This window comes from Phodopus roborovskii, unplaced genomic scaffold (genome assembly GCF_943737965.1).
Source record: "Phodopus roborovskii unplaced genomic scaffold, PHOROB, whole genome shotgun sequence".
Classification (NCBI taxonomy): Eukaryota; Metazoa; Chordata; class Mammalia; order Rodentia; family Cricetidae; genus Phodopus; species Phodopus roborovskii.
This window is the reverse complement of record NW_026126418.1, coordinates 25,652,854-25,676,371: the sequence shown is the minus strand read 5'-3', so window position 1 is coordinate 25,676,371 and position 23,518 is coordinate 25,652,854. Positions and strand designations below refer to the sequence as shown.

At 38.7% G+C, this 23,518-nt stretch overlaps 2 protein-coding genes across 2 annotated transcripts in view; one reads left to right on the top strand and one right to left on the bottom strand.

The window, feature by feature from the left end:
• The window catches only part of Itga4 (integrin subunit alpha 4), a 72,199-nt gene extending 50,374 nt beyond the window's left edge, over nt 1-21,825 (top strand). The window contains exons 18-29 of the mRNA XM_051184385.1: nt 6,458-6,608; nt 8,675-8,770; nt 9,400-9,479; nt 9,765-9,854; nt 11,899-11,989; nt 12,853-12,960; nt 14,459-14,584; nt 15,819-15,938; nt 18,634-18,732; nt 19,110-19,229; nt 19,655-19,778; nt 19,872-21,825. Of these exons, the coding sequence (XP_051040342.1) occupies nt 6,458-6,608; nt 8,675-8,770; nt 9,400-9,479; nt 9,765-9,854; nt 11,899-11,989; nt 12,853-12,960; nt 14,459-14,584; nt 15,819-15,938; nt 18,634-18,732; nt 19,110-19,229; nt 19,655-19,744 (1,171 nt within the window). The 3' untranslated portion in view covers nt 19,745-19,778; nt 19,872-21,825. The remainder of the gene's footprint in view (nt 1-6,457; nt 6,609-8,674; nt 8,771-9,399; nt 9,480-9,764; nt 9,855-11,898; nt 11,990-12,852; nt 12,961-14,458; nt 14,585-15,818; nt 15,939-18,633; nt 18,733-19,109; nt 19,230-19,654; nt 19,779-19,871) is intronic.
• Nucleotides 21,826-21,834: 9 nt separating this feature from the next.
• Nucleotides 21,835-23,518, bottom strand: part of Cerkl (ceramide kinase like) — a 98,527-nt gene continuing 96,843 nt past the window's right edge. The window contains 5 exon segments of the mRNA XM_051183838.1: nt 21,835-21,903; nt 22,119-22,147; nt 22,470-22,554; nt 22,556-22,606; nt 22,608-22,649. Of these exon segments, the coding sequence (XP_051039795.1) occupies nt 21,835-21,903; nt 22,119-22,147; nt 22,470-22,554; nt 22,556-22,606; nt 22,608-22,649 (276 nt within the window).

Below are 23,518 nucleotides of genomic sequence, written 5' to 3'. Positions count from 1 at the left end.
AATCCAGGGGAGCAATGTAGTGATAAAAACTTTCACATGGATAGTTGATGTAAATAGGTTCAACTTTTACATCACTGTTTTAACAGCAGGGTAGCCTTTTAATAGTAGCTTATTAGCCTGCTCTTTCTTTGCTATAAAATAGTAGAAATTGTGCCCTCTCTATAGGATGCTTTAAATTTTTAAATGTGTGCAATACACATGTTTAGTTCAAAGCCTGGTCCATTTGGGAGTTCAACAAAAGGTGTTGCTGTTTTTGGAACGGTATGAATTTCTCTGTGAAGAAGTAGACACCAGTCATTTTGCATCAATTTGGAAAGTTACAAACTATTTTTATGAAGTTAATGATAACTCATTTGAGGACTGTGCAAATGAGAACTCTTCTAATTAAGTTTTGAAAGCCACACTGAAAGCTTTTGACTAACTGTGTTTTGAGTAAGTTATTCTGTGTCAGACAAAAATAAAGCATCTCTCCATGTAGGTGTCTTCTCTCCTTTCTCAGTAACAGTCTGCAAATTGGGGCCATATGTTGTATGCTTTCTTCTGGCTGTAACTCTGCTGGCACTAATGGTATTATGTGTCCCAGATCTAGAAGCCTGTTTATGTAAATGCATTTACTCACTAAAGAACACGAATTTCTGATGTCTGCAATAATAAACTGCTAAGGATATGATAAACAGTGCTGATTCACGTTCCCTCCTGAAGCCTCCTCCTTATGTGTCCAAATTCCTGGGACAATAAACCAGCCAGAGAGGTTACCATAGTAAAATAACAGTGAGTAAACATGATATTAAAACAACCACAATAACTGGTATTAGCTATCAAGAAGGAGTTTACAGTCAGACCTTTCATATAGGTCAGAATGTAAACAACCTGTTCATTTTGATAATAATTAGGAGTACATTTAACTTAATGTAACAAAGTATCTGACAAATCCTGACTTACAGAAATCTATTTGGAATAATGTCTACAAGGAGATGTCAGTTGCAGGTCTTATGCAGCTAGGAAGCCTGGGCATAGATTTTTGTTTTTCTTGGGTTTTGGGCTTTTTTTTTACCATTATAATATTTTAACCCTAACATTCCCATCAAGAAAAAGGGTCCAAGAACAAGAGTGTTGTTCATTTGTTTTGCTTTTGTCTTTTGGAGACTTTTAAGAAAAGATAGCCCTTCTATGTCTACCCTAAGTTGATGTGAATGGACTTTCCCAAATCTGTCATGGTGCAGGAATAATGGAATCCTTATGATCATATTAGATATCAGACTTTACCCCCAAAAACTGAACTAGAAACTCATCTTTTGTAATATCAAGGGAGTGTGACCTACTGCGTGAATAATTTGGGGTTCTGTTAGCAGGAAGTGGGGGACTCACTGGTGAGTAGACAGTAAGTAGTAAATGATACCTGACACTGCTTTTGACTCCTCAAAGGGATAATTGAATGGAATTACCCTTTCAAACGAAAAGCCTCACTGACTTCACAAATATTGGGAAGAATGAATTCCATGCTTCTACACAAAAGTCCACTCACTCGCTATCCAAGTTCCAATCCAAGCTAGTTTCAGTTCTGCCCTTGAACTTAGCAAGTTGGTTTTTAGTCAGTGAAGTTGGATGATTGGTCTATCCCAGCTAGCAAGAATCCCTCAGTGTTTTATTTTCCCTGCAATAATAATAAAGAGAAAGAAAAGAGAATAAAATTTGACTTTTGACTGGAGGCCCCTTGTTGGGGAGGCTACTCTTTTCTCAAATAAATCTGCTGCATATCTTTAAAAGTTAAAGTATGAGGGCCATTTATTTTGTATTTTGCTCTGGCATCTTTTTTTTTCTTTTCTTTTCTTTTCTTTTCTTCTTTGTTTCTTCTTCCCCTCTTCCCTTCTTTTTTTTTTAAGCTATAGAGACCAAATTGATTTTAGGATTTAAGAATGCATTGACAATAGTAAGGTTTTGAGAACATCTTGTAAAATCCAGTCATGCTCACTGAGAGACAATGTAGAGCCTGGTGTAACAGCTTCCTGGTTTCCTTTTTTATTTATTAAGTTATGATTGAGTGTGTGCACGGTACCTGGGTTTTTGTCGGTTATGTGGACTCTAGGCAGCTTTGTAAATTTCAAGCCTGCATTATGCACGCTTTAATGAAGAATGAACTGCGATTCCCGGGGAAGCCTCTGGTTCAGTTGTGCTGCCTGTCCAGATGTGCAGCTGGCTCTACATCATGCCATGTACAATGCCGGCTGGTGCCTTTCCAGTGACATCTCGTTAAAGAATCAAAATCCAAAATCTGTGGTGAGGTGTACATTAAAAAGGGGCAGAGTTAGAATTGTGGTTAACTGTGCAAAATAGCTTAAAATGGAAAGTAAGCCGGGAGTCTTGCTGACCACGTGAGCCCGGCGCTGCTTTGATCGGCTGCTGTCTCCGAAGCTGCCTGCGCGTGCCATGCTTCCACCTTCTGTTGCTTGTCTAAGTGCCAGCTTCTCTCCCAAAGGTGTTCAGTGACTAATGCTTTGGTTCCAAGCCAGAATATTTTATGAACATCTATTTCTAAGCAGCTCTTGTACAAGTCTTAATTAAACTTTAATGTCAAGCTGAAGTTTACTTTTAGAGAACCTTGAAAGTCTCTCTGGTTGTAACAAGACTATAGAACAGTTGGGGGAAGGCAGCATGACTCTCTTCTCACCATTTAACATGCACTGCCAAGAAGATGCACGCTGGCTAAGCCCACAGGCTCACAATATGGGCAAACTGCACCACCTCCTGAGTACTGGGATCGCCCATGAGCACTCAGTCAAATTTCTCCAGGATGAAATGATAGCCAAGGCTAGAATAACTACTATTACTTATTACATGTTCTTTGTGCTGTTTCTCAAATCCAAGGCTCAAAAAGTAAAAGTGGTTCACATGGGGTGTCCTGTATTTCTTACTCTTCTTTCATACGGGTGCTACAGGCAACCCCCTGGGGCGTGGATTACTTTCTCTACTTCTACAAGGATTCTGAGGGGAAAGCCAATAGCCTCTGCCGGCTGAAATAAAGGAAGCCTCTGCTGAACTCAGAAACTCAGAATGGATCCAGGCATGTTGATGCAGACATGCAGTCATAGCACTCAGGAACATGGGGTAGGATCATAAGTTCAAGGCCAGCCTGGACTACATATCTCATGACTTTATTACATACACACTCACTCACACACACACACACACACACACACACACACACACACACATTACAATACAAAATAAATAACAAAAATAATGGAGTTTTAGTTAAGTTGAGTTACATAACATTGCTTGTTTGATTTGAAGCTATTTTCATCTGTCAATAAAGCTCTATAGCAAGGACCAGTCCATTCTTTTCTATAAAGAGAAAAGGAATTATTTCAAATTTCTTGGGACAGTGCACTAAGTCTCAGTTGCTTATCTGTGCTATCATAGTGCCAAAGTAAGAATGGCTGGATTCAATAAAATTTTATTTATGAAAATAAGAGAATAACGTTTACCTTTAGGCAGGAGTTTCGAGATGCCTGCTCTATTAACCTGCTTGCCTTTGTATGTGGCCATCATTTAGTATAGCTCTATTTTTCTAGGTAAAAATAGTTTCTTACAGTATATCTTATTATATAAATTTATTTTGTTAGTGTAACTTATTTTAGTTCCCCAAACTAAGATTCAGAGGTTTTAAAGAAATTAATCTTACATTAAAAAATGTTCTCTCAGATAAAAAGAAATACAGGGAGGGGAGGGGAATAGAGTGGGAAGAGAGAATACACAGCAAAACTACAAGTATGTATTCAACACGGGACTATTATTGCTTTTCAGTGAAAACTGCTGACACCCTGCTGATCATTGGAGGAAAAATAAGATCCTAGAGAGGATCGTTGACACTTAAAAACACTGATTAAGTTAATTTTATTTATGAAGCTTTGAACAAAAGAAACTACATTCAAAAATCACAGTTATCTAATACCATATAAATGAAATGTAAGACTGGGCAAAAGTAGAGTAGTACAACTGGGAAGAAGGCCCCCAGTGTATTTTCCATGTGTGTAGCATCTTTTCTTGGTTTAGGTACCAGCTTCACACATGTATTCATTTTTTCACAGATAATGAGATGTGCCTTAAGATGTTTGCTTCTTGCTACACAAACAGCTTTGATATGGGGAAGTATCAGAATAAAAAGGGTACAGTTTTTAAGTAGTGAGTGGTCCAGTTTCTTAGAAATATGCTATCAGGGTTTTAAGTGTTGGGGAAGGGTTCTAACCTACAACTTTGCTTATCTGACGATCAGAATACTTAACAATTTTGGAAAGTAATTTTCCTCTTCCAGTATTGATTTTGCCTGAGTTATATTGTGTCATTAGCTTGGTCATTTCAGGAGCTGTATCACTACGAACATATTTAGATGTCTCTAGAGTAGAGATCACATGACTTCATAGTGTTGGACATTAAGTTTCTTAGGGAGACATTTGAAATGCTTGTATCATTTTAGAACAGACAAGCATGCCCTCAAACCACAGTTTCACAGACTATATATTGAAGATTTCATAAGACTTTAAAATTGAATAACATCCAATATTCTTTGTTGTTTGTTTGTTTTGCTTTTTATTTGTCTCTTGAATGTAACTTTAGTCCTTTTCACCTGAAACTCATTTTTAACACAGTGACTATATTTCTAGGCTCAGCAAATTCAGATAACCATGATCCAGCTTAATGAAAATTTAGACTTGTGGTGAGAGGAAACTGACTTGACATTGTAAAACATGCTTCTGCTTGTCTCCTGGGTGTTAGCTGCTGTTTAAGCTGACCCTCGTGAGCAAGTACAAGCTAAGCTGGTGCACGGTGCACAAGGGAGAGGAAATTATCAAGGTGGAGGGAGCGTGGAGGAAGTCGTAAAGCATCTATGTTTGTTCTGTTGTCTGTACAAAGATGCAGCTAAGACAAAGGGATGCCTCGTGCAGTGGAAGGGAAGGTGAAGGCCCTCGAGGGCTGCAGTGTCATACTGAGAAGTGGCAGTGCTTTTCTCTCTCAGAGTCAGTGGCAGTGCTCTGTATTTGGCTTGATAGACAGGAGAGAATGAATGTGAAACAGAGGTATAATCAACAGCAACTCCAAAATGGTCAGACTATTTCAAAAAGATCTTGAAGAGTAGCAAACCTGAATATCAGATGAATAGAAAAGCAAAGAACAGTAATGCCTTCCCTGCCCCTGCCAAAAGTAGGTCCTTGCCTCCTCTTCAAGAGCTGGTTATTCCCATTTCCATTCCCATTTCCAAGTATTTCTAATGGGTATTTAGAGTTATTTTGGAAATGTGTCCCTTATCTTTCCTGTGAGGTGGGTAAATGCATTTTAAGAACATGTTTTGTGAGATAGCAATGGTGGCTGACTTAGTACATGGGACTATCAGTCTTACTAGGTGATTCATCCATCTCCAAGTCTTAACTTTAAATCAGAAATCTGAAATGTGTTCATAAGTATTCCTTTATGCCTCTTGTTGTTAAACTGTCTCCACCTGGTTGCTTTGGCATACAGCCTTCTCCAGTTTGAATTAATTAATCCAGTTTTCCTAACTTTGGAATTACTTGATGGCTCTGGGAGAAAATTTAGAAAATCATGACATACTGTAACTGCGATCTGTAAGGATTTTATATTTTTATTTTTCTGCCTAGAAAGGGTGGGCATTGTGCTCTGCAGAAATGAATCATTGGCTCAAGAGCTTAGACTATTCTAGCTCCACAGCTCTGAACATCTCCGTTCTGCTTGAAGTTCTGCATATTTGAAACATTTTAGGGATTTCATAGAATGCACTTGATCCAGATCTTCTTCAAATAGTAATTTTATCATTAATATAGATTGATTGCCAAGATCTGGCCCAGCTAACTGAAACCGTATCCCTAAAAGGCTGGTGGCTTTTCTAAGGTCTGTACCCACATGTCTAGACCTCCAGTGACCTTTGTTTTTCAGGTCACAGGATATTGAATAATTTCTGTGATTTAGCTTAGTCAGAGGCAACTGCTTCAGAAGTATAGTCTCCTTCAAAGGATCCCTGTACCACCCATGCACAGGCCAGAGAAGTACTATGCTGTACTTCTGCCCAAATCCCCTTATGCTTTTACATTCCCTTTTCCTCAGTTCCCCCTCTTCTAATCTTTACCTTAGATAGAAGCTAGTCCAATGTCTTTTCAAAGATTATAAAATTTATAAAATAATGAGGAAATGTTGGTTAGGCAAAAGGGCATTAAAACAAAAGACCATTTTATAGTAATTAAAAATCAAACAGGTAATATCAAACTTTTCTTAGGGAGCAGCTGGTTGATTGAATATATTTGAAATGAGAAATGGAAGTTTTTTTCTTTTTTTTTTTAAATCTGCCTATATTAGATCATTCATGGTAGTTTTTGTAAGTTAATAGTTTATATTCATGAATTTATATATGGAGGAAGATTTATTTTTACTACAATTACTTAATTTCTAGGCCATTTGAAAATAAAACTTACCTTGCTGTTGGAAGCATGAAGACCATCATGCTAAATGTGACCGTGTTCAATGCTGGAGATGATGCTTATGAAACAAACCTGAACATCCAACTCCCCACAGGCCTTTATTTCATTAAGATCTTAGACCTGGTAAGTGCTAGAAACCATGATAGTAGAACAAACTGATTCATGTTTAAAACAATTAAACCAAACATTAAGTTCTGAATTTACTCCACTGGTTTAGTGTAAACAACTGAAGTCGTCATCTTAAAGCTTTGACATTACTGAGTCTCCCGGTTGGTAATTTTGAGACGTTCTTTGTGCCCTAGCTCTGAAAGGACTCCTTGGGTACCTCTACATCCCTGTCACATGTTTTTAAGATGCTGACAGTGCTCATCTTGGAGCATCCTCCGTGCTAAGAAACCCAGAATTGATGCTCTACATTTTAGGTGGAGGTTCTCAGCCTTCATCTGGTACTTCTCAACTGCCAGCCTTCCTCAGCCCTGAAATCCTCTTTGCAAGCCGGGACCTGGAGTACAAACAGATCTTACGTTATTATACCATTCCAATTATTGCCGCTTTAGTTCATCAGTGAAGTATTAGTAAGGCTGAATTGCAAAGAGAAAAGCCTCCTGTGCATTTGCCTTGAGATCTCCCTATCCTCTAGACAGTCAACCCCAGGGAGTTTTCACCCTTTAAAAGTAGCTATTTGTGACTGGGTTACCTCAATCATGTACTCACTCATATAGGGATTTTAGACAAAGAACAAAGGATTACCAGCCTGCAATTCCCACCACCAGAAAAGCTAGGAATCTAGGAGGACCCAAAGAGAGACATACATGGTCTCCCAGAGAAGGGGAAAGGGACAAGATCTTCTGAGCAAATTGGGAGCATGGGAGAAGGGAAAAGGAGTTAGGAGAAAGAGAAGGGGAGAAGATGAGGGGAGAGATGGGCATGAGGAAACAGGAAGATTGAGACAAGGAAAGAACATAGGAGAACAAGAAAAGAGAGGCCATAATTGAGGGAGCCATTATAGATTTAAGGAGAAATCTGGCACTAGAGAAATGCCCAGAGATCTACAAGGATGACCACAACTAACAATCTAAGTAATAGTAGAGAGGCTACCTTTAATACCCTTCCACAATAATGAGATTGACAACTATCTTATATGACATTCTAGAGCCTTCATCTGGTAGCTGATGGAAGTAGAAGCAGATATCCACAGCTAAACATTAGCTGAACTCCTAGAATCCAGTTACTGAGAGGGAGGAGTAATGAACAAAAGGGTTAAGACCAGGCTGGAGAAACCCACAGAATCAGCTGACCTGAATAAGGGGGAGCTCATGGACCCCAGTCTGATTGCTGAGAAACCAGCATAGGACTGACCTAGACCCCCTGAATGTGGGTGTTAGTTAGGACGACTGGGCAGTCTATGGGGCCTCTAGTTGTGGATCAGTATTTATTCCTAGTATACAAATGGACTTTGGGGGCCCATCCCACATAGAGGGATACTTTCTCAGCCTAGACACATTGGGGAGGGCCTAGGCCCTGCTCCAAATGATATGACAGATTTTAAAGACTCCCCGTGGAAGGCCTCACCCTCCCTGGGCTGGGATTTGGTAAGGGACAGGGGAGGAGAGGAGGGTGAGGGAACTGGGATTGACATGTAAAACAACCTTGTTTCAAATTTAAGTAATAATAATAATAATAAAGGTATAAATAAATAAATACAATGCCCAATTGGGTTAAAAAAAAAAAAAGTAGGTATTTACGCCTTTCTCTAAATCACTGGAAGCTACTTCAAAAGGAGGGGGAGACATTCTAGGTCCTCAGAGCTTATACTTTGATATATATCTCCTAGTATTGCCACATTACAATTGAATAATTTAAACACATTTCATATGTACTAGACAGAAGGAAGTATGAACCTTATGAATTTCTCATTCCCTAATGTTTCAAAGAATTTCCTCTTAGATAAAGTGAGACACATGAGCGCTCACACCCAGGAGCTGTTTATGGAGAATTCACACGGGTGTTAGTAGATACCTATTGCTTACGTATACACATTTATATCATCTATTATAATTCTACATATTATTCCCAAGCTAAGCAGAAAATTGCTTCCTAAGAAAATATTTTTAAAAACCATCCCTAAACGTATGTTATAAATGTCTATTTCTCTTTTCTCTGACCAATTATGATTATTTTTTCTTTAGGAAGAGAAACAAATAAATTGTGAAGTGACAGAAAGCTCTGGCATAGTGAAACTTGCCTGCAGCCTTGGTTACATATATGTGGATCGTCTCTCAAGAGTAAGCATTTAGCATTTGTGGTTTTCATTTGCTAATAGGAATGTGCTCTTCTACCTTTATGCCACATTAAAAAAAAAAAATGCAATTTTGAATTTAGTTCTGGAGCTAAATGAGATTAAAGTGCCCTGATGTCTTTGAGCCTTGTGTTTATATTCTTGGCAATGTTCATTGTTTGGGGTGGGGGAGGGGCAGTGAGTAGGGGGTGAGCAGGGAACCTGTTTATGTCAAGACAGGCAAGTAAATGTGTCAATCAGAATGCATTTTGCCTGTTCACTCTTTTCCAACACCCCCACCCCAGGTGGCCCTGTCTGCCAGGCATGTTACCTCTGCTATACAAAAAAGGTGTTTTTGGCAAGAGTCCTCAACCAAGTTGTTAAAGCGTTCCTAATGGTGTCCGTCTGGGCCTGCCAGTCTTTACATTCAGAGAAGGCTTTGTTCCTGAAAGTGATGCATGGAAATACTTATGCTTTGAACCCAACAGTTTCTGTGTCCTGCTACTGAGTGAAGGGTGGAGCTTCTGCCACTCTGTTTTTCTTGAGAAACAAAAAATCTATTAAGGAAAATGAAAGTTTAATGTATAAAAATTTATTTTAGATTAAAAAGTGGGTATTTCCCCCTCTGCTTTCCAGATAGATGTTAGCTTTCTCCTGGACGTGAGCTCGCTCAGCAGGGCAGATGAGGACCTCAGCATCATCGTGCAGGCCTCCTGGTATGGTTCAGTGCTCAAGAAATAACCATCACAAAGGACATGCCACATTCTAGAGATGGCTTTAACAGATTCATAAAGCTGTGTTCTGACACTTGTCGTAAATGGCAACAGTGTAAATAATGAAAGCAGCTTCCACCCAACCCTGCCCTAAAATGTCTTGCTGCCACATCTCTTTTTATTGCTACTTCCCCCAATGCTACTAAACGGCCCTCCCTTAAGTCTGCACCGTATGCAGTCCGTGATTTCTGATGCGGGGTTCTCATATATGGTTCTCTGTTTCTACAGTGAAAATGAAGGAGAAATGGACAAAGTGAAGGACAACGAAGTGACTTTAGAGATACCTCTAAGGTTTGAAGTCACGCTGACTGTTCACGGGTAAGTAGAGGCAGAGGCCTCCAAATGAGAGAGGATTTTCACCACTACTTTTTGCTTCTGTTAATGAAAGAAGTGTGTTTGAACACATGTGAGTGGAAAAGATGCTGTGTCTCTGTGATTGCCTCTGAGTATAGTTGCTTGATTGGTGATTCATTATTTTAATCCACTCTGTAATCAGCCCTGATGCTACATCAAACTCATGGCCAGCTGCTAGAGATTTTGTTCTGGAAGAACCCCAGCAAGCTTTCAGCAGGCCTATGGTCATCCTTCAGTTTGAAATCAAGAGGCACCGAGTTAGGTAGTGTGCAGCTTAGGGCATGGTACTCAGGGTACTCGGTAGCTATAGTAGGGGAGAAGCAAAGGACTGTTTGTGCACTTAGCCAAGCTGCCATCCTTCAGAGCCCACATCTGCCTGTCTGGCAAATGACTATGACATGACAGAGTAGGCTCATGTTCTATTCTTGAACCCCGAGAGTACACCTCAGTCAGAATCCCGGGGCCAGCTTTATTGTTTCCTTGTGGGTTTTGTAATTTGTGAGAGGATCTTTCTCTGATTCAAAATGCGTGCCTACAGAAAGATGGGGTAACAAAACCTTTCATGCCTCCACTGGCAGGACCTCAAGCTATTGGTCTGTCTTAAACATTTTTGTTGTTTTGGAGATAGAGTTTATGTCTATGTGGTCCAGTGTGGCCTGCAACTTGTGTAGATGAGAAGGATACCCTAGAGGTGTTGGTGATCATCCTAGCTCTGCCTCCTGGATGTTAGCTTTACACACAAGTGCCTGTGTGCCCGATAATCACTACACTACAGATATTTCACGCAATGTATTTTGATCGTAGTCATCTGTCAACTCCTCCCTCTAACTCCACCTAAATCCACTTTACCTCCCTGAAAGACCCAAAATTCATGTCATTAAAAAAAGAATCAACAAACTCTAATTCATGCTGTCCATGTATTCCTGAGTGTGGGGCCATCCACAGAAGTGTGGGTCAACCTACGTGGAGCCACACACATAATAGAATACCGACTCTCCTTCCCCAGAAATCCTTATCTGTCCACAGGTTTTTAGTTAGGGATGGGGATACATGGTAACACTTCCCATTTCATGCTAGATGATACATACTTTTTTAAAACACTAGAAGATATGACTTAACAGAATAAAATGGGCAAATGAATTTTATTTATTGCTCTAAATATAATGCATCCCTCCATCATTTTAACCATGTGTGAAGAAGGCATCCAACTGCATAAAATATCGCTTTCTGTCACTGACCTAATTGAGTATCAGTTGTATGAAGGAAGGAGAGAATGGTCCTTCTCGGCAAAGCTGATTGGTGTCTCCTAACATTGAGTGTACACGCCACTTCTCCATTTCTACTGTTCTCATGTTAGTATTTGGGCCAGAGATAACAAGTATTAAACTGCACAAGTGTGTGTCCTTGGCTGATTTCTAATACCTTTCCTGCCTCCTGGGTTTCTGAATATGAGTGACTCCTGGAGTAGGGACTTCCCCAGAGAAGCGCCGCCCCGGTGTTTGTTGCTCAGCATACATTTGCCTAATTACAGGATTAAAAAATCAAAAAACTAGTGTCCTTGCAAAAACTTTGTCATGCAAGTCGGTGTTTGGCTTGTTCCCAGAATTTTGAGGTTCAGCAGCAGCAGCCATCAAGAAATAATAAACAGGGTAGATGGAGCTACCACATCCCAGCCCCCACACATGCCTGAGGGAAAGTTGAGGCTTCAGCTCAGGCTTGTCCAATTTGCATGAATCATTTTCGGGCTGAAAAAGTGCAAACAGCAACAAGCCAGCAGGTGTGTGAAAGACAAATATATATAATATATATATTGTGTTAGAATAGGCATGGACCCTCAGGTCAGAGCACATGGCCTTCCATTTTTGATCAGTTATTAGAGCTTTTGTCCAACCAAGAAACCAAGAGGATTCTGCGTTGCCTTTTAAATGTGCTATATTCTACTTCTAAAGACAGACTGTATGCCCTCATCAAAAAGACAGTATGTTCAGCCCGACCTTGTTCCCGGCAGGTTTGTGAACCCAACTTCATTTGTGTATGGATCAAGTGAAGAAAACCAGCCGGAAACATGCATGGCAGAGAGGCTGAACTTCACATTCCATGTACGTGAGGCTGGTGATGTTTGTGACAGATGAGAGGGAAGAAAGGGTTGGTCTTATGCCCTGCACCATGGGGATTCCTGTGCCCACAGTGTCCCTCACCCTCAGTGACTGGCTCTTGGCAGCACTCATGTGCTGACTCAAGCCCTGCCCTCCCAAGCTTCTGTTGCTTTTCTCTTTTCTCTTGTCTCAAATCTTCTTTCTAAGATATGTGAATGCCTGGGACAGGTAGCGCTGGGGATCTCCTGACCCTTCTGAAAAATGCATTCAAGGCATTGAGCCAAGGGGGAAACACGGTTGGGGGTAAATCAAGAAATCTATAGCTGTAGAAGCATTTACCTTACCTTTCTCCAGGATCAACATTGTTGGTCTGCTGTCCAGACTTCAGGATTAGGAGAAGCTTCATAAGTATTGAGTGACATTTGCTTTTCTAGTTCAGAAAATACTATCATATAGAAGTATTAACATACGAATATAAAACTCATTTTTAAAAATGTAACTGTTGAGCAGAAATTTTAGCTGGTCACAGATGTTAAGAGGTAACATTTATGAAAATATTTGTTTTAGTCAAAAGCACTGTCCAACTATTGTTTGAGTAGTATAATAGTGTACAGAATGCAAATCTTGGATTACACTGTGAAAGTGCCAGTGCATTCTTACTGGGCCAAGGTTACTAGGCTGGTGAAAAATGAAAAGCAAGCGTATGTTAGAGGGGCTGTTTGAACTGATTACACTGGAAAAATTCTGACTATGGATATCCTGCCTGCTTTGTTTTATATTTGCCAACTATACACCCTCTACTTTGGCTAGTAATTCTGCATTTATAATTATGAAATATACTTTAAATCCTGTTCTTTCTTTTTCAGGTTATAAACACTGGCATTAGCATGGCTCCAAATGTTAGTGTGGAAATAATGGTACCCAATTCTTTTCTCCCTCAAACTGATAAGTTGTTCAACGTTTTAGATGTCCAGGTAAAAAGATGTTCCCTTTGTCTGACATACATTTGAGTGTGTCTTAAATACCAACCCTTTAGCCCAAGGACTGTTGCGAAGATGGAGACTCCTAGTCACTTCGGTCCCACTCGAGGCTGTGAATTCCGTAAGCATTCACTAAAAGGACCCTGAATGTAATACATTTCTTCAGAACAGTAGCTCAGAGGTGGCACCATACACAAGCAGAAAACTTGGTTCTTCTTATCTTTATTGTTTTACATCACTTTCTTTGGGATATTATACATGTATAGATTAAGATACATGGGACAAGGTTATAAATATGGGTTATTATATTTTATTCATATATTTATAACAGGTGTGGGCAGGGTGGATATCTCACTACAATTCCCCTTTTAGTTTAAAGAAAAGATTTAGGCTTGATACAAAACTATACACAAAGACAGAAACTATCAAGTATGCTCTAGGAGAAGGAAATGTAAGAACATTCACAGTTAAGACCTATTGCCAGTGAAGGAACAAAAGCAAATAACAAGACCTAAAGGAACTATAGGCAGTGGTAAAGTTAGTAGAATGTTCCACAAAGCTTGAAGCCACTATGGCAAGAACAGGAAGGCAACCCCTCTTTCACGAAACATTTGAATCAGTTCTTATGCCAATGTTTTTGCATTGGTTCATGAGATTTCTTTTTGTTTCATTTATATATTTATTTATATTGAATATCTATCATTTTACATTCCAATCACAGTTCTCCTTCCTACCCCTCTTCCTGTCCCCCTCGCTTCCTTCCCAGCCCACCCCCCATCCATTCCTCCTAATAGGTAAGGGATCCCACGTGGTGTCAACAAAACTTGACACATTAATTTGAGGCAGGACCAAGCCCCTACATCCTGCTTTAAGGCTGAGGTTGGCATCCCACCATAGGGAATAGGCTACAACAAGCTAGCTCATGTACCAGGGATAGATCCTGGTCCTACTGCCAGTGTCTCCTCATATAGTCCAAGCATCACAACTGTCTCCCAAATAAGGAGGACCTAGCTTAGTTCCATGTAAGCTCAACAGCTGTTGGTAAGCTTTCTTTTTACCTTTGAGTATCACAAAACAGCAATCACCTGAAAAGCCTATATAAGGGAGATTAGAATCTTCATTTGAAAATTTACTTGAGTTTCAGATTTAGATGCTAGCATGTATAATTATAACATATTTTGTTCTGTGAAACCAAATCAGACTAATGCTCAACTACTATTCCTCTTTGCATTTCAGTGAAGTTGGACCTTGTTGTCAATCCAGGACCTGCTATAATTTGGCTGGGGTTTTGTTTGTGGATTTGCCAGAGAGTTACTCTTTCCCAAATAATACTGTCAAAAATACTTTCACAATTTCAGAGATGCTTAATGTATTGTAGTAAAAATAATGAATTGGAACTTTTAAAGTTATGTTTGTGTCAGCTCTTTCCAAACAGATGATGTATGTATGTATGTATGTATGTATGTGTTTATTTATTGTTTTCTGTCTTTAGGCTACTGCTGGAGAATGCCATTTTAGACGTTATGGAAGAGAGTGTACATCGAGACAACAAAAAGGCGTAGCAGGGACCTTGACAGATATAGTTACATTCCTATCAAAAACTGACAAGAGACTCTTGGTAAGTTTCTTCTTCAGATAGGTATTTCTGCCTTCCAACAAAGAACTAAAACATTTGAAACCAAATTCACTGGGGTCTTGAGCTGCCAGGTTGCAAGGGATACAATCTCTGGTGATATTCCCACTAGTAAGGAACATGTAGTTCTGAGATGGGCCCAGGACTAAGTGTATGTTGTAGGGTTTCATTACCTAACAAATGTCCCCCATGTGCTATCCAGACATTACCCCAGAACCCTCCTGACACCATGTCACCTGGGAAGCCATATTTATAGCAGGAGATTCTCATTCTTCCCATTCCGGTGACTTTATAAGAGAAAGTAGAGAAGTTGTGCAAAAACACACAGAGTGTTTAACTTAGGGAGACTCTTAATTTCAAATCTTTCTTTTCATCTTGTCCCAGAAGGTTCAGTTACTAAGAATGATAGAAACACATGTTACACTTTGAATACTTTGCTTTAATTTACAAAACAAAAATGCTTGTTTTATTTAAAGCAAGATGAGTTTTAAATGCTATGAAGGGAAAATGATGTTTATTAAAAGGACAATTTGATGAATGCCATTAAGGATATTTAAAAATTACTTTATCATATTCACTTGTGTGAGTGTGTACATTGGTCCTGCCTTAATTTGATTTGCTAGCACTGGAGGCCTTACCCTTGCTGAGAAGTGGAGTGGGTGCTGAGTGGGAAATAGTGGGGGATGGGAGGAGAGGAAGGAGAGAAAAACGAAAGCATTGTCAGAGGACAACTTGCAGAAGACAGTTCTCTTCTACCAGTTCTGGAGGTTTGAACCCAGATCTTCAGGTTCAGCAGCAAGTAATTTTACCTGCTGCCAAGCCTTCATGCTGCCACACTAAGGAGTTTATTAATCTATGTAAAGAATGTTTCCAAATGTAAAATTCATAGTTTTAAGAATTTTTTGAGAGAATACAGGTGTGCTGCAGTGTATTCATAGTGTTCAGAAAGCAACCACAGGAGTTGGCCCTCAACTTCTACCTTGTTTGAGGGTAGCTGCCCCTTAAACTTCTCTAGTCTCAGACTTCACCTTGCAGTAGAAACAGTGGTATTACAGGTACAGGCAGTCCCCCCCCAGTTTTGTACAGGTGTGGGGGACTCAAACTCTCATTTATTCTCATACTAACATGGCAAGCATTCTAGCCACTGAGCCATCTTCTCCAGCTGTCAATTTTTTAAATGTAGAAAATTTTAATGCGGTGTTTTTACATTCTCTTCAAGTATTGCATGAAAGCTGATCTACACTGTTTAAATTTCTTATGCAATTTTGGGAAAATGGAAAGTGGGAAAGAAGCCAGTGTTCACATCCAGCTGGAAGGCCGGCCATCCATCTTGGAAATGGTGAGTCTAAAATCAAATGGATAACTTTGTGATGTAGATCTATAAACTTGGTCATTTTTACATAGACAGGATAGTATGGAAACATTTTACAAACTATAGAGAGCAGAATACATTTTGGGAATAAATCCCAAATCTCATTTTCATTACATTAAGGGACAGATAAACTGTGGAATCATTAGATTTAGTTTAGAAAGCATGCCACCCTCTATGAACCCCACGGAAACAGAGGAACTTGACCCTTTCAGTTCACATAACCTTTAAATCATCCTTTAAAATATAATGTTTAAAAACTATAAACCAAGAAGTAAAATTAAAATGATTTAAAAGAAAAGCAGACTAACACATCAAAACATATGAACTAAACGTGGGTGTGGTAGCTCATGCCTGCAACACCAGCACTCCAGAGACGGAGGCCATGAAAATCACAAGCTTGAGATTATCATCAGCTACATAATGAGACTCAGTTTCAAAAAAGAAAAAAAAAAAAAAAACCCAGTTACAGCAAAATTCAGTAACAAAAATACATTTTGACAATAACAAAGTTTAAAACTTCAAGTTAAAAAGGGATTAAATGCATTTTGGCCCTTTAAAAGAGCATATGTTTTATGAGGAGCCTCAGGCGACAGGAGAAAACCTGAAGTATTTTTTTTCAGTTTCCTCATCTGGCCAGTGTAGATAGTGGCAGTGGCCAGTGTAGATTAAGGCCAGCCAATGGAGCTGAGATGAATTTTATTCCCATATTTTTAGTTGTCTCTGTCCATAATAGCCAAAGAAATGGATCTATTATACATTCAGTAACACTTTTTGAAATTACCACATAGTGGTCAAAGGAATTTTCATCAGACAGTAAAAGGAGAGATGTCATTCATCTTAGCTTCAGACATGCTGTAAAGTCACATGACCAGCAGCAAGCCGTTCAGCCTTGATAGCTGCTTCTCATATGCCCCAAGTTTCTCAACGGGGCACTACTGACATGGTGGACAGAAAATCCATTGTTGTCAGGCTGCCATACACACAGCAGCTCTACACACCAGTCAGTTCCTGCCACTGTTCACGTCCTTACAGTCAATGGTGTCCCTAGACACTATATACCCTCTCTAGAAGATCAGTTCTCTTGTTGAAAGAATGCTGTAGGTCTAGGTGAAGTTTGCAATTATATCAAATAACTTTTACCCAGTAGATTTTAGCATTCTTGGGCAATAGACCTCTTTAAGAATCTAGAGACTAGGACCAAATGGGAGAGTGCTTGCCTAACATGCACAAGCACTGGGCTCAATCCCCAGCACTGGCACAAACTGAGTGTGTGGTACTTCACACCTGTAATCCCAGGACTATATTAGAAATTCAAGGTAATTCTCAGCTAACATGGTAAGCTGGAAGCCAACCTGGGCTACGTGAGATCCTGTTTCCAAAAAAGAAAAGAAGCTTGCTAAAATTCCTCAGTTGTTGAAGCTCTTCTATATAGCATGATGGTCTGAGTTTGATGACCAGAAACCACATGGTAGGAAAACCAACCCCAACAAGTCGTCATCTACTTCCATATGTGCATAAAAGCAAATAAATGGCATTAGTTATTTTTTAAATTATACCTAAATACTATGGTCTTCCTCACTCCTATAAATGTACAAGTGCATCTATTTTTTAAATATTCATAGAATCTGCTACCTTATATGCCCTTCCCTAATAATGAGATTTATAACTAATTCATATGTCATCATAGAGCCCTCATCTAGTAGCTGATGGAAACAGAAGCAGACAGGCTACAGAAACCCACAGAGATAGCTGATCTGAACAAGTGGGAGCTCATGGACTCCCAGACTGATAGCTGGGAAACCAGCATTATACTGTCTCAAACCCTTTGAACATAAGTCTCAGTTAAAAGTTCTGGGCAGACTAAGGGACTTCTGACAGTGAAACCAGGATGTATCCCTGGTACACAAAAGGACTTTGGGAGCACATTCCCCATGGAGGGTTACCCCCTTAGCCTAGAGACAGGAGGGAGGGTCTAGACCCTACTCCAAATGACTTGACAGATTTTGATGATCCCTCCTGGAAGGCAACACCCTCCCTGTGCAGTGGGGGGGGGGTATGAGGGTGTGATGGGAGGGGATTTGGGGGGCATGGGAGGGAGGGAGAGGGAACTGGGATCAATATGTAAAAATAATAAATAAATAAATATTAACAAAATCTCTAAAGCCCATTCACAGATCCACAGGCTTTATGGATTCTGTCACAAACTCTCTAATTGAAATACTAAAGTTCAGAATTCACCAGCAGATGATCATGTACTTGAATTTTATTATTATTAAAGCAAAAGCAACATGTTGTCACTGAGATAGTAAGGATGTACATATTTCATTCATAAGCAAGTAAAAGGCAAACCTGAGTGAATGTTCACCAGGTTAAGAAGTCTTGCTTGTGGGTAAAATTTAATATTTCTGAGAAGATTATATTGGTCACTAATAATATTGCATATTATAACCTGACAAAAATATTAAAAATCAAGTGATTTGCAACATAGCCCCATTTAATAAAAAGGGGTTCTGTGAAATAGATGGCCATACTTCAGAGCCCAAAGGAAGCAATTATAGTTCAATAAGTTATAGACATTCTAGATAGAAAAGGAGGCATTTTTCATTGTCTTCAGGAAATAAACCACAAACCAAACTCTGTTGATTATTTCTTTTCAAAAAAGGATGAGACTTCATCGCTGAAGTTTGAAATAAGAGCAACAGCTTTTCCAGAGCCACATCCAAAAGTTATTGAACTAAACAAGGATGAGAACGTTGTCCACGTAAGATCACCATTTTAGACGCCATATGAAAACTGTCTGGGAAATAGTAGGAGGATATTTATAACAAGTATAACAAGTACCTTTTGGGGATCCAAGCCTGGACTCAGTTCGTGACCATGTTATAGAGGACTTTCAACCTTTATCCACCTTCCATAACCGATAGGAAGTACACAGAGAGCAGCTTGCTAGCCGTGAGGATGGAGACGATGGGAGGAAGGGCCATAGATAGACAAGTTCCCCTTGCTGCTTCTGAGGACTGAAACTAGGATCAGGACAGGATGGGATGGGGAGTTCTGGCCTCTGTAGGTGCCTGAAAGGCTATTAAAGGAAACATCAGCACTGCTGTTTCTGAACTTGTGTTTGTTCTACTTGTGCAGGTTATCTTGGAAGGGCTCCATCATCAAAGACCCAAACGACATTTCACCATCGTGATTATAACCAGCAGCTTGCTACTTGGACTTATTGTACTTTTATTAATTTCATGTGTTATGTGGAAGGTAATTCTTAACAGTTACTAATATCTTGTGTTTTATTAACAACACACCTTTAATAATTACTAATAGTTAAAGTACTCAGAATGCCTTTAATGTCTCAAAGCCAATTTGGTTCACTATTTACTTTTCTCATTTTAGTCATGAGAGGAATGTTTAAACTTACCTTAGATTTATTCTAATTTCAAGAATCCATTTGGAAAATGCATATAATACTGAATTGAATATCAGTATGTGGTGGAGTATGTATATGTCACTCACAAGTCCAGTGTTAACTCTCCATGCCCCACACTGACTATCAACTTTACAACCGTCTTCACAGCAAGTGTAACCTGGGGCAAAGTTTTAAAAGTATTCTACACTAATTAGATATATATGATGTAAATAGTATGGGTTCAGAATTATACACATGTTATCTAATCTGTTTTCAGGCTGGGTTCTTTAAAAGACAATACAAATCTATTCTACAAGAAGAAAATAAGAGAGACAGCTGGAGTTATGTCAACAGCAATGATGACTAAAGACTTAAATTGAGAGAACTGAACAAAGACTCAGGTAGGTTAAGAAAAGACCCTGTTCATAAGACCCCTGATAATTTCTCTTTGTCCATGTACGTGTGATCTTGTAACATACTATGTCTTAATGCAGGGAAAATCTTCAAGAAAGAAAATACAAAATGGATGGTTAGAGAAAAACACTAAAGCTATTGACTTACTCAAGAGAAGTGAACTCCCGAAGACAACTTGAAAGAAACTCCAGATTTTGCCAGACAGACTTAAAAAGGAACAGTCTTCTGAGGAGATATTGACTGTATGTGCTTGTGTTATTGGAATATATGACACAGAATGGGCACTTGTTGGTTTCAAATACTTATGAGACATTTTCAAAATATGAGGATGATCTTTGAAGCCATTTAGACTCTTTCAAAGAGCTGTCTCCAGATTTTCTAATGGATTAAATGATTTTAAACAGTGGGTTTGAAGATTGTCACTGGCGGCCCATCATCACTGGGCTGTGCCCCTATAGCCCTTTATCCGGCAGATATGGATCTTAAATGCCTGGTGAACAATATCAGTGCAGAACAGGGTACTTCTGGACAAGTGTGGCTTCTGAATCAATAGCCAGCTTTGGACTCTCCCTTGTATGTACAAATAGTTTTCTAAAAGATGCGATTACCCATCTACTTATTTTATCAAGAGCATCTGGGATTTTTTTTTTCAAAATTTTATTCATAAAACCAATCCTTAAGAATTTTATCCTCATAGCAGATTATAAATATTCCACATTAGCTGATTCATGATGTTATAATATAAACTGTAGCTCACTGGTGATTTAAAACTTCAAAGAAAGATTAGGGAGCTAGTATTTCATAAAAAAATTTACTGTTTCAAATGAAACAAACATGCATATCTGCTAGGATGTTGTTGTTTTCCTTATTTTGCTTAAATGCATATAAACCAGGCCTGTATAAAAACATTGTTTTAGATATGGATAAGCACATTCATAGACTGAACTGCAAGTCACTGATGAAGCTTGTATGCAGTGACATAATGTGACATCAAAATTCCCACAACATATGTAAATTTGGTATTATATAAGGTTTTATTTTAAAGTGAACTACTTTCTACTTGGGTTTTACATAATCATTTTTTGCACTATTTATTTCATACATGTGTTTGATAAATATAAATTTTCATCTAGATCTATTATGTGTAAGAGAGCTATGGCCAGATTTTGAACATGTGTTGGCTAAAAGAGGCAGCCTTCACTGTTAAGAAGAATGATTGCTTCACTAGAGATCCTTTCTGCCAGCTGGCCCTTCCTCAGATTTCCTATTCAACACAGTTGACAGATCACAAGCCAGTGGTCTGTGGCTGGAGAACATGGGTGTGCTGGGGTTTGGGAGGAGTTTGAGGAATGAAACTTGAGTACAAAACATCAACTCTGTGCTCACACTCACACACACATGCGTGTGCACACACAAAGATATATTTAGTTACATGTTTGTATTTTTAAAGGATTTCTTTTGTATAAAAGGTATATATTTATGGTTTCTCATAAAAAAATTCAAGTAGTTATCTCATGAAGGTGTCAGTATTAATAATAAAAGCCAATTTTGGTTTTGGCCTATCGTTTTACGGTATGGTCTCTGAGGAAATTTAAATTTGGATCATTACACTGAAAACTGAGTGCTGTGACTGCCCAACCCTTGCCTTTCAGGTACAAAGGAACACAGCTACCTCCTGGGCCACATTTTAGCCCAGTTAGAAAGATATTTTATATATATATTTTAAATAAAACTTAATGTAAATTTAGAAGTTTACCTGTATAATAAGCTTAAAGATCTTACTACTTGCTACTTTAAAAAAAATGCCATTATGGGGTTGATCTGGGGGACAATAGCTTAAGTGGAAAGATTTTTTTTAATTAAGTGTATATTCATGGTAATATTGCTAGCTCCTTATGGAATTTGAAATTTACATTAATTGCATTAAAATAGACTTTTTAAATAGACATTTTCATTCAAAAATGCATTTTCTATTTGTATATGCAGCATAACAGATTCCTTCATAATAAATTTCTTCTTTACATATATCTTTTATATGTAATTTCATGCTACTTTGGAATTATTCATTTCTTCCAAACTTCTTCCATAAAGCCTGATCATTCTTGGGTCAATCTGTAAAGAACAATATAGAATTGATTATTTCGTTTACCTGTCATTGTTATTTTTCACCTGCCTCCCATGGTACATAAAGCACTGACTGACAACCAACATGCATACATTCATAGCAGGATCAAAAGCTAGAAAGCTGTTCATATTCATCCCTCACTCTTATAAACATGTACACAGTGAGAAATACTTTGTAGAGCTTGACAAAAGCCCCCAATTACTTTATATGCTAGCTTGAATAAAAAGAGAACTTGATCAAAAACACAGCATCCAACACAGTATAACAGTATTACAGCCCAATTTTGGGGGAGTGGTATAGAGACTGTGGTACTATATTATTTTCAAAATGTTTAAGACTACACTCTAAGAGCAACAATATTAATTGTAAATACATTATCGGTATAGTTTACACAAAATAATGATTTACAATGCCAGCACAAATACCCATATTTGTATTACCAAAAGGTGTGTATGCCTTCTCTTTGGGCAGCTAAGAAAAAGAATCCCTATAATTTATTATTGGTGTTATATCTGTTGTTCTACACAGAGAGTGGTAGGATAGATGGTCTTACCTAGTGTGCACCTAGATGCAGCTTCCATTAAGTCTCCATCTGCATTCCAAGGAAAAGCGTTTTCTGGGACAGTTGCATGGTTTCTGACCCTCCTCCGGCTGGTTGTATTCATTCCTATCATTCTTTGGGTTAATTTTTTACTTCTTCAATGGTACAAGTCTCCACAAAGGGAACATTGAACTAAATAGAACAAACACACATAATAGTGATGCTTCCTTGTGCCTCCTATTACATGTAAGTGTCACCAACATACTGAAATTTTTTATCATTTTGAAGCTCTGACCAAATAACCCCAGGTTTTCTGGAAAAAAAAAAAAACTGGAAGCTTTTCAGGCTCGATCAGCTCTACTGAGTAATGGACAGTTCATACTCATGAAGAATTTCTAGAAATAATGATGCTGTAATTTTGAGTTAAAGATAGACTTTCCCATTGATCTCCCTGACTTCATTATTGCCTTGTTTAGCTAATGTGAAACAAATTCCAACATAAGCTTCATAATGGGAATTCAATTCAGAAGATACTAAATCTAAACTTATAGAAAGTACATAAGAAAAAGGGAAAAGGCAATCGAATACGATTTCCCAGGTGTCCTCCTGCCATTTTAACAAATGGACATAAGTTAAAAGATAGTTTATATTAACCATTCTACAACATACCACCAGGAAGGGAATGTTCAAATTGTGCTTTTGCATCTTTGCCAAAGAAAATTATCAAGGGTTGGGGAAACTGAATCCTCATTTATATCTGTATGGCACCTTGCAACTGGAGGTTTCTGTCCCTCCAGGTCTTGCCTCCCTTGAGTCCCAGACACTATATTAATTATTAAACTGCTGGTCAATGGGTAGGGCTTCTTATTTACTAGTTCTGTATTAAGTATTAACCCATTTCTATTAATCTATGAATATCCATGTGGTCTTGAGTTACCAGAGAATGTCTGTACCTGTTACATCTTTGGCAACTACATAGCATCTCTCCAGTGCCTCCCTGCCTCTCTCCCCAGCATCCTCCTCATCTCCTAAGTCTGCCTATCTTATTGCTGCTACTGGCC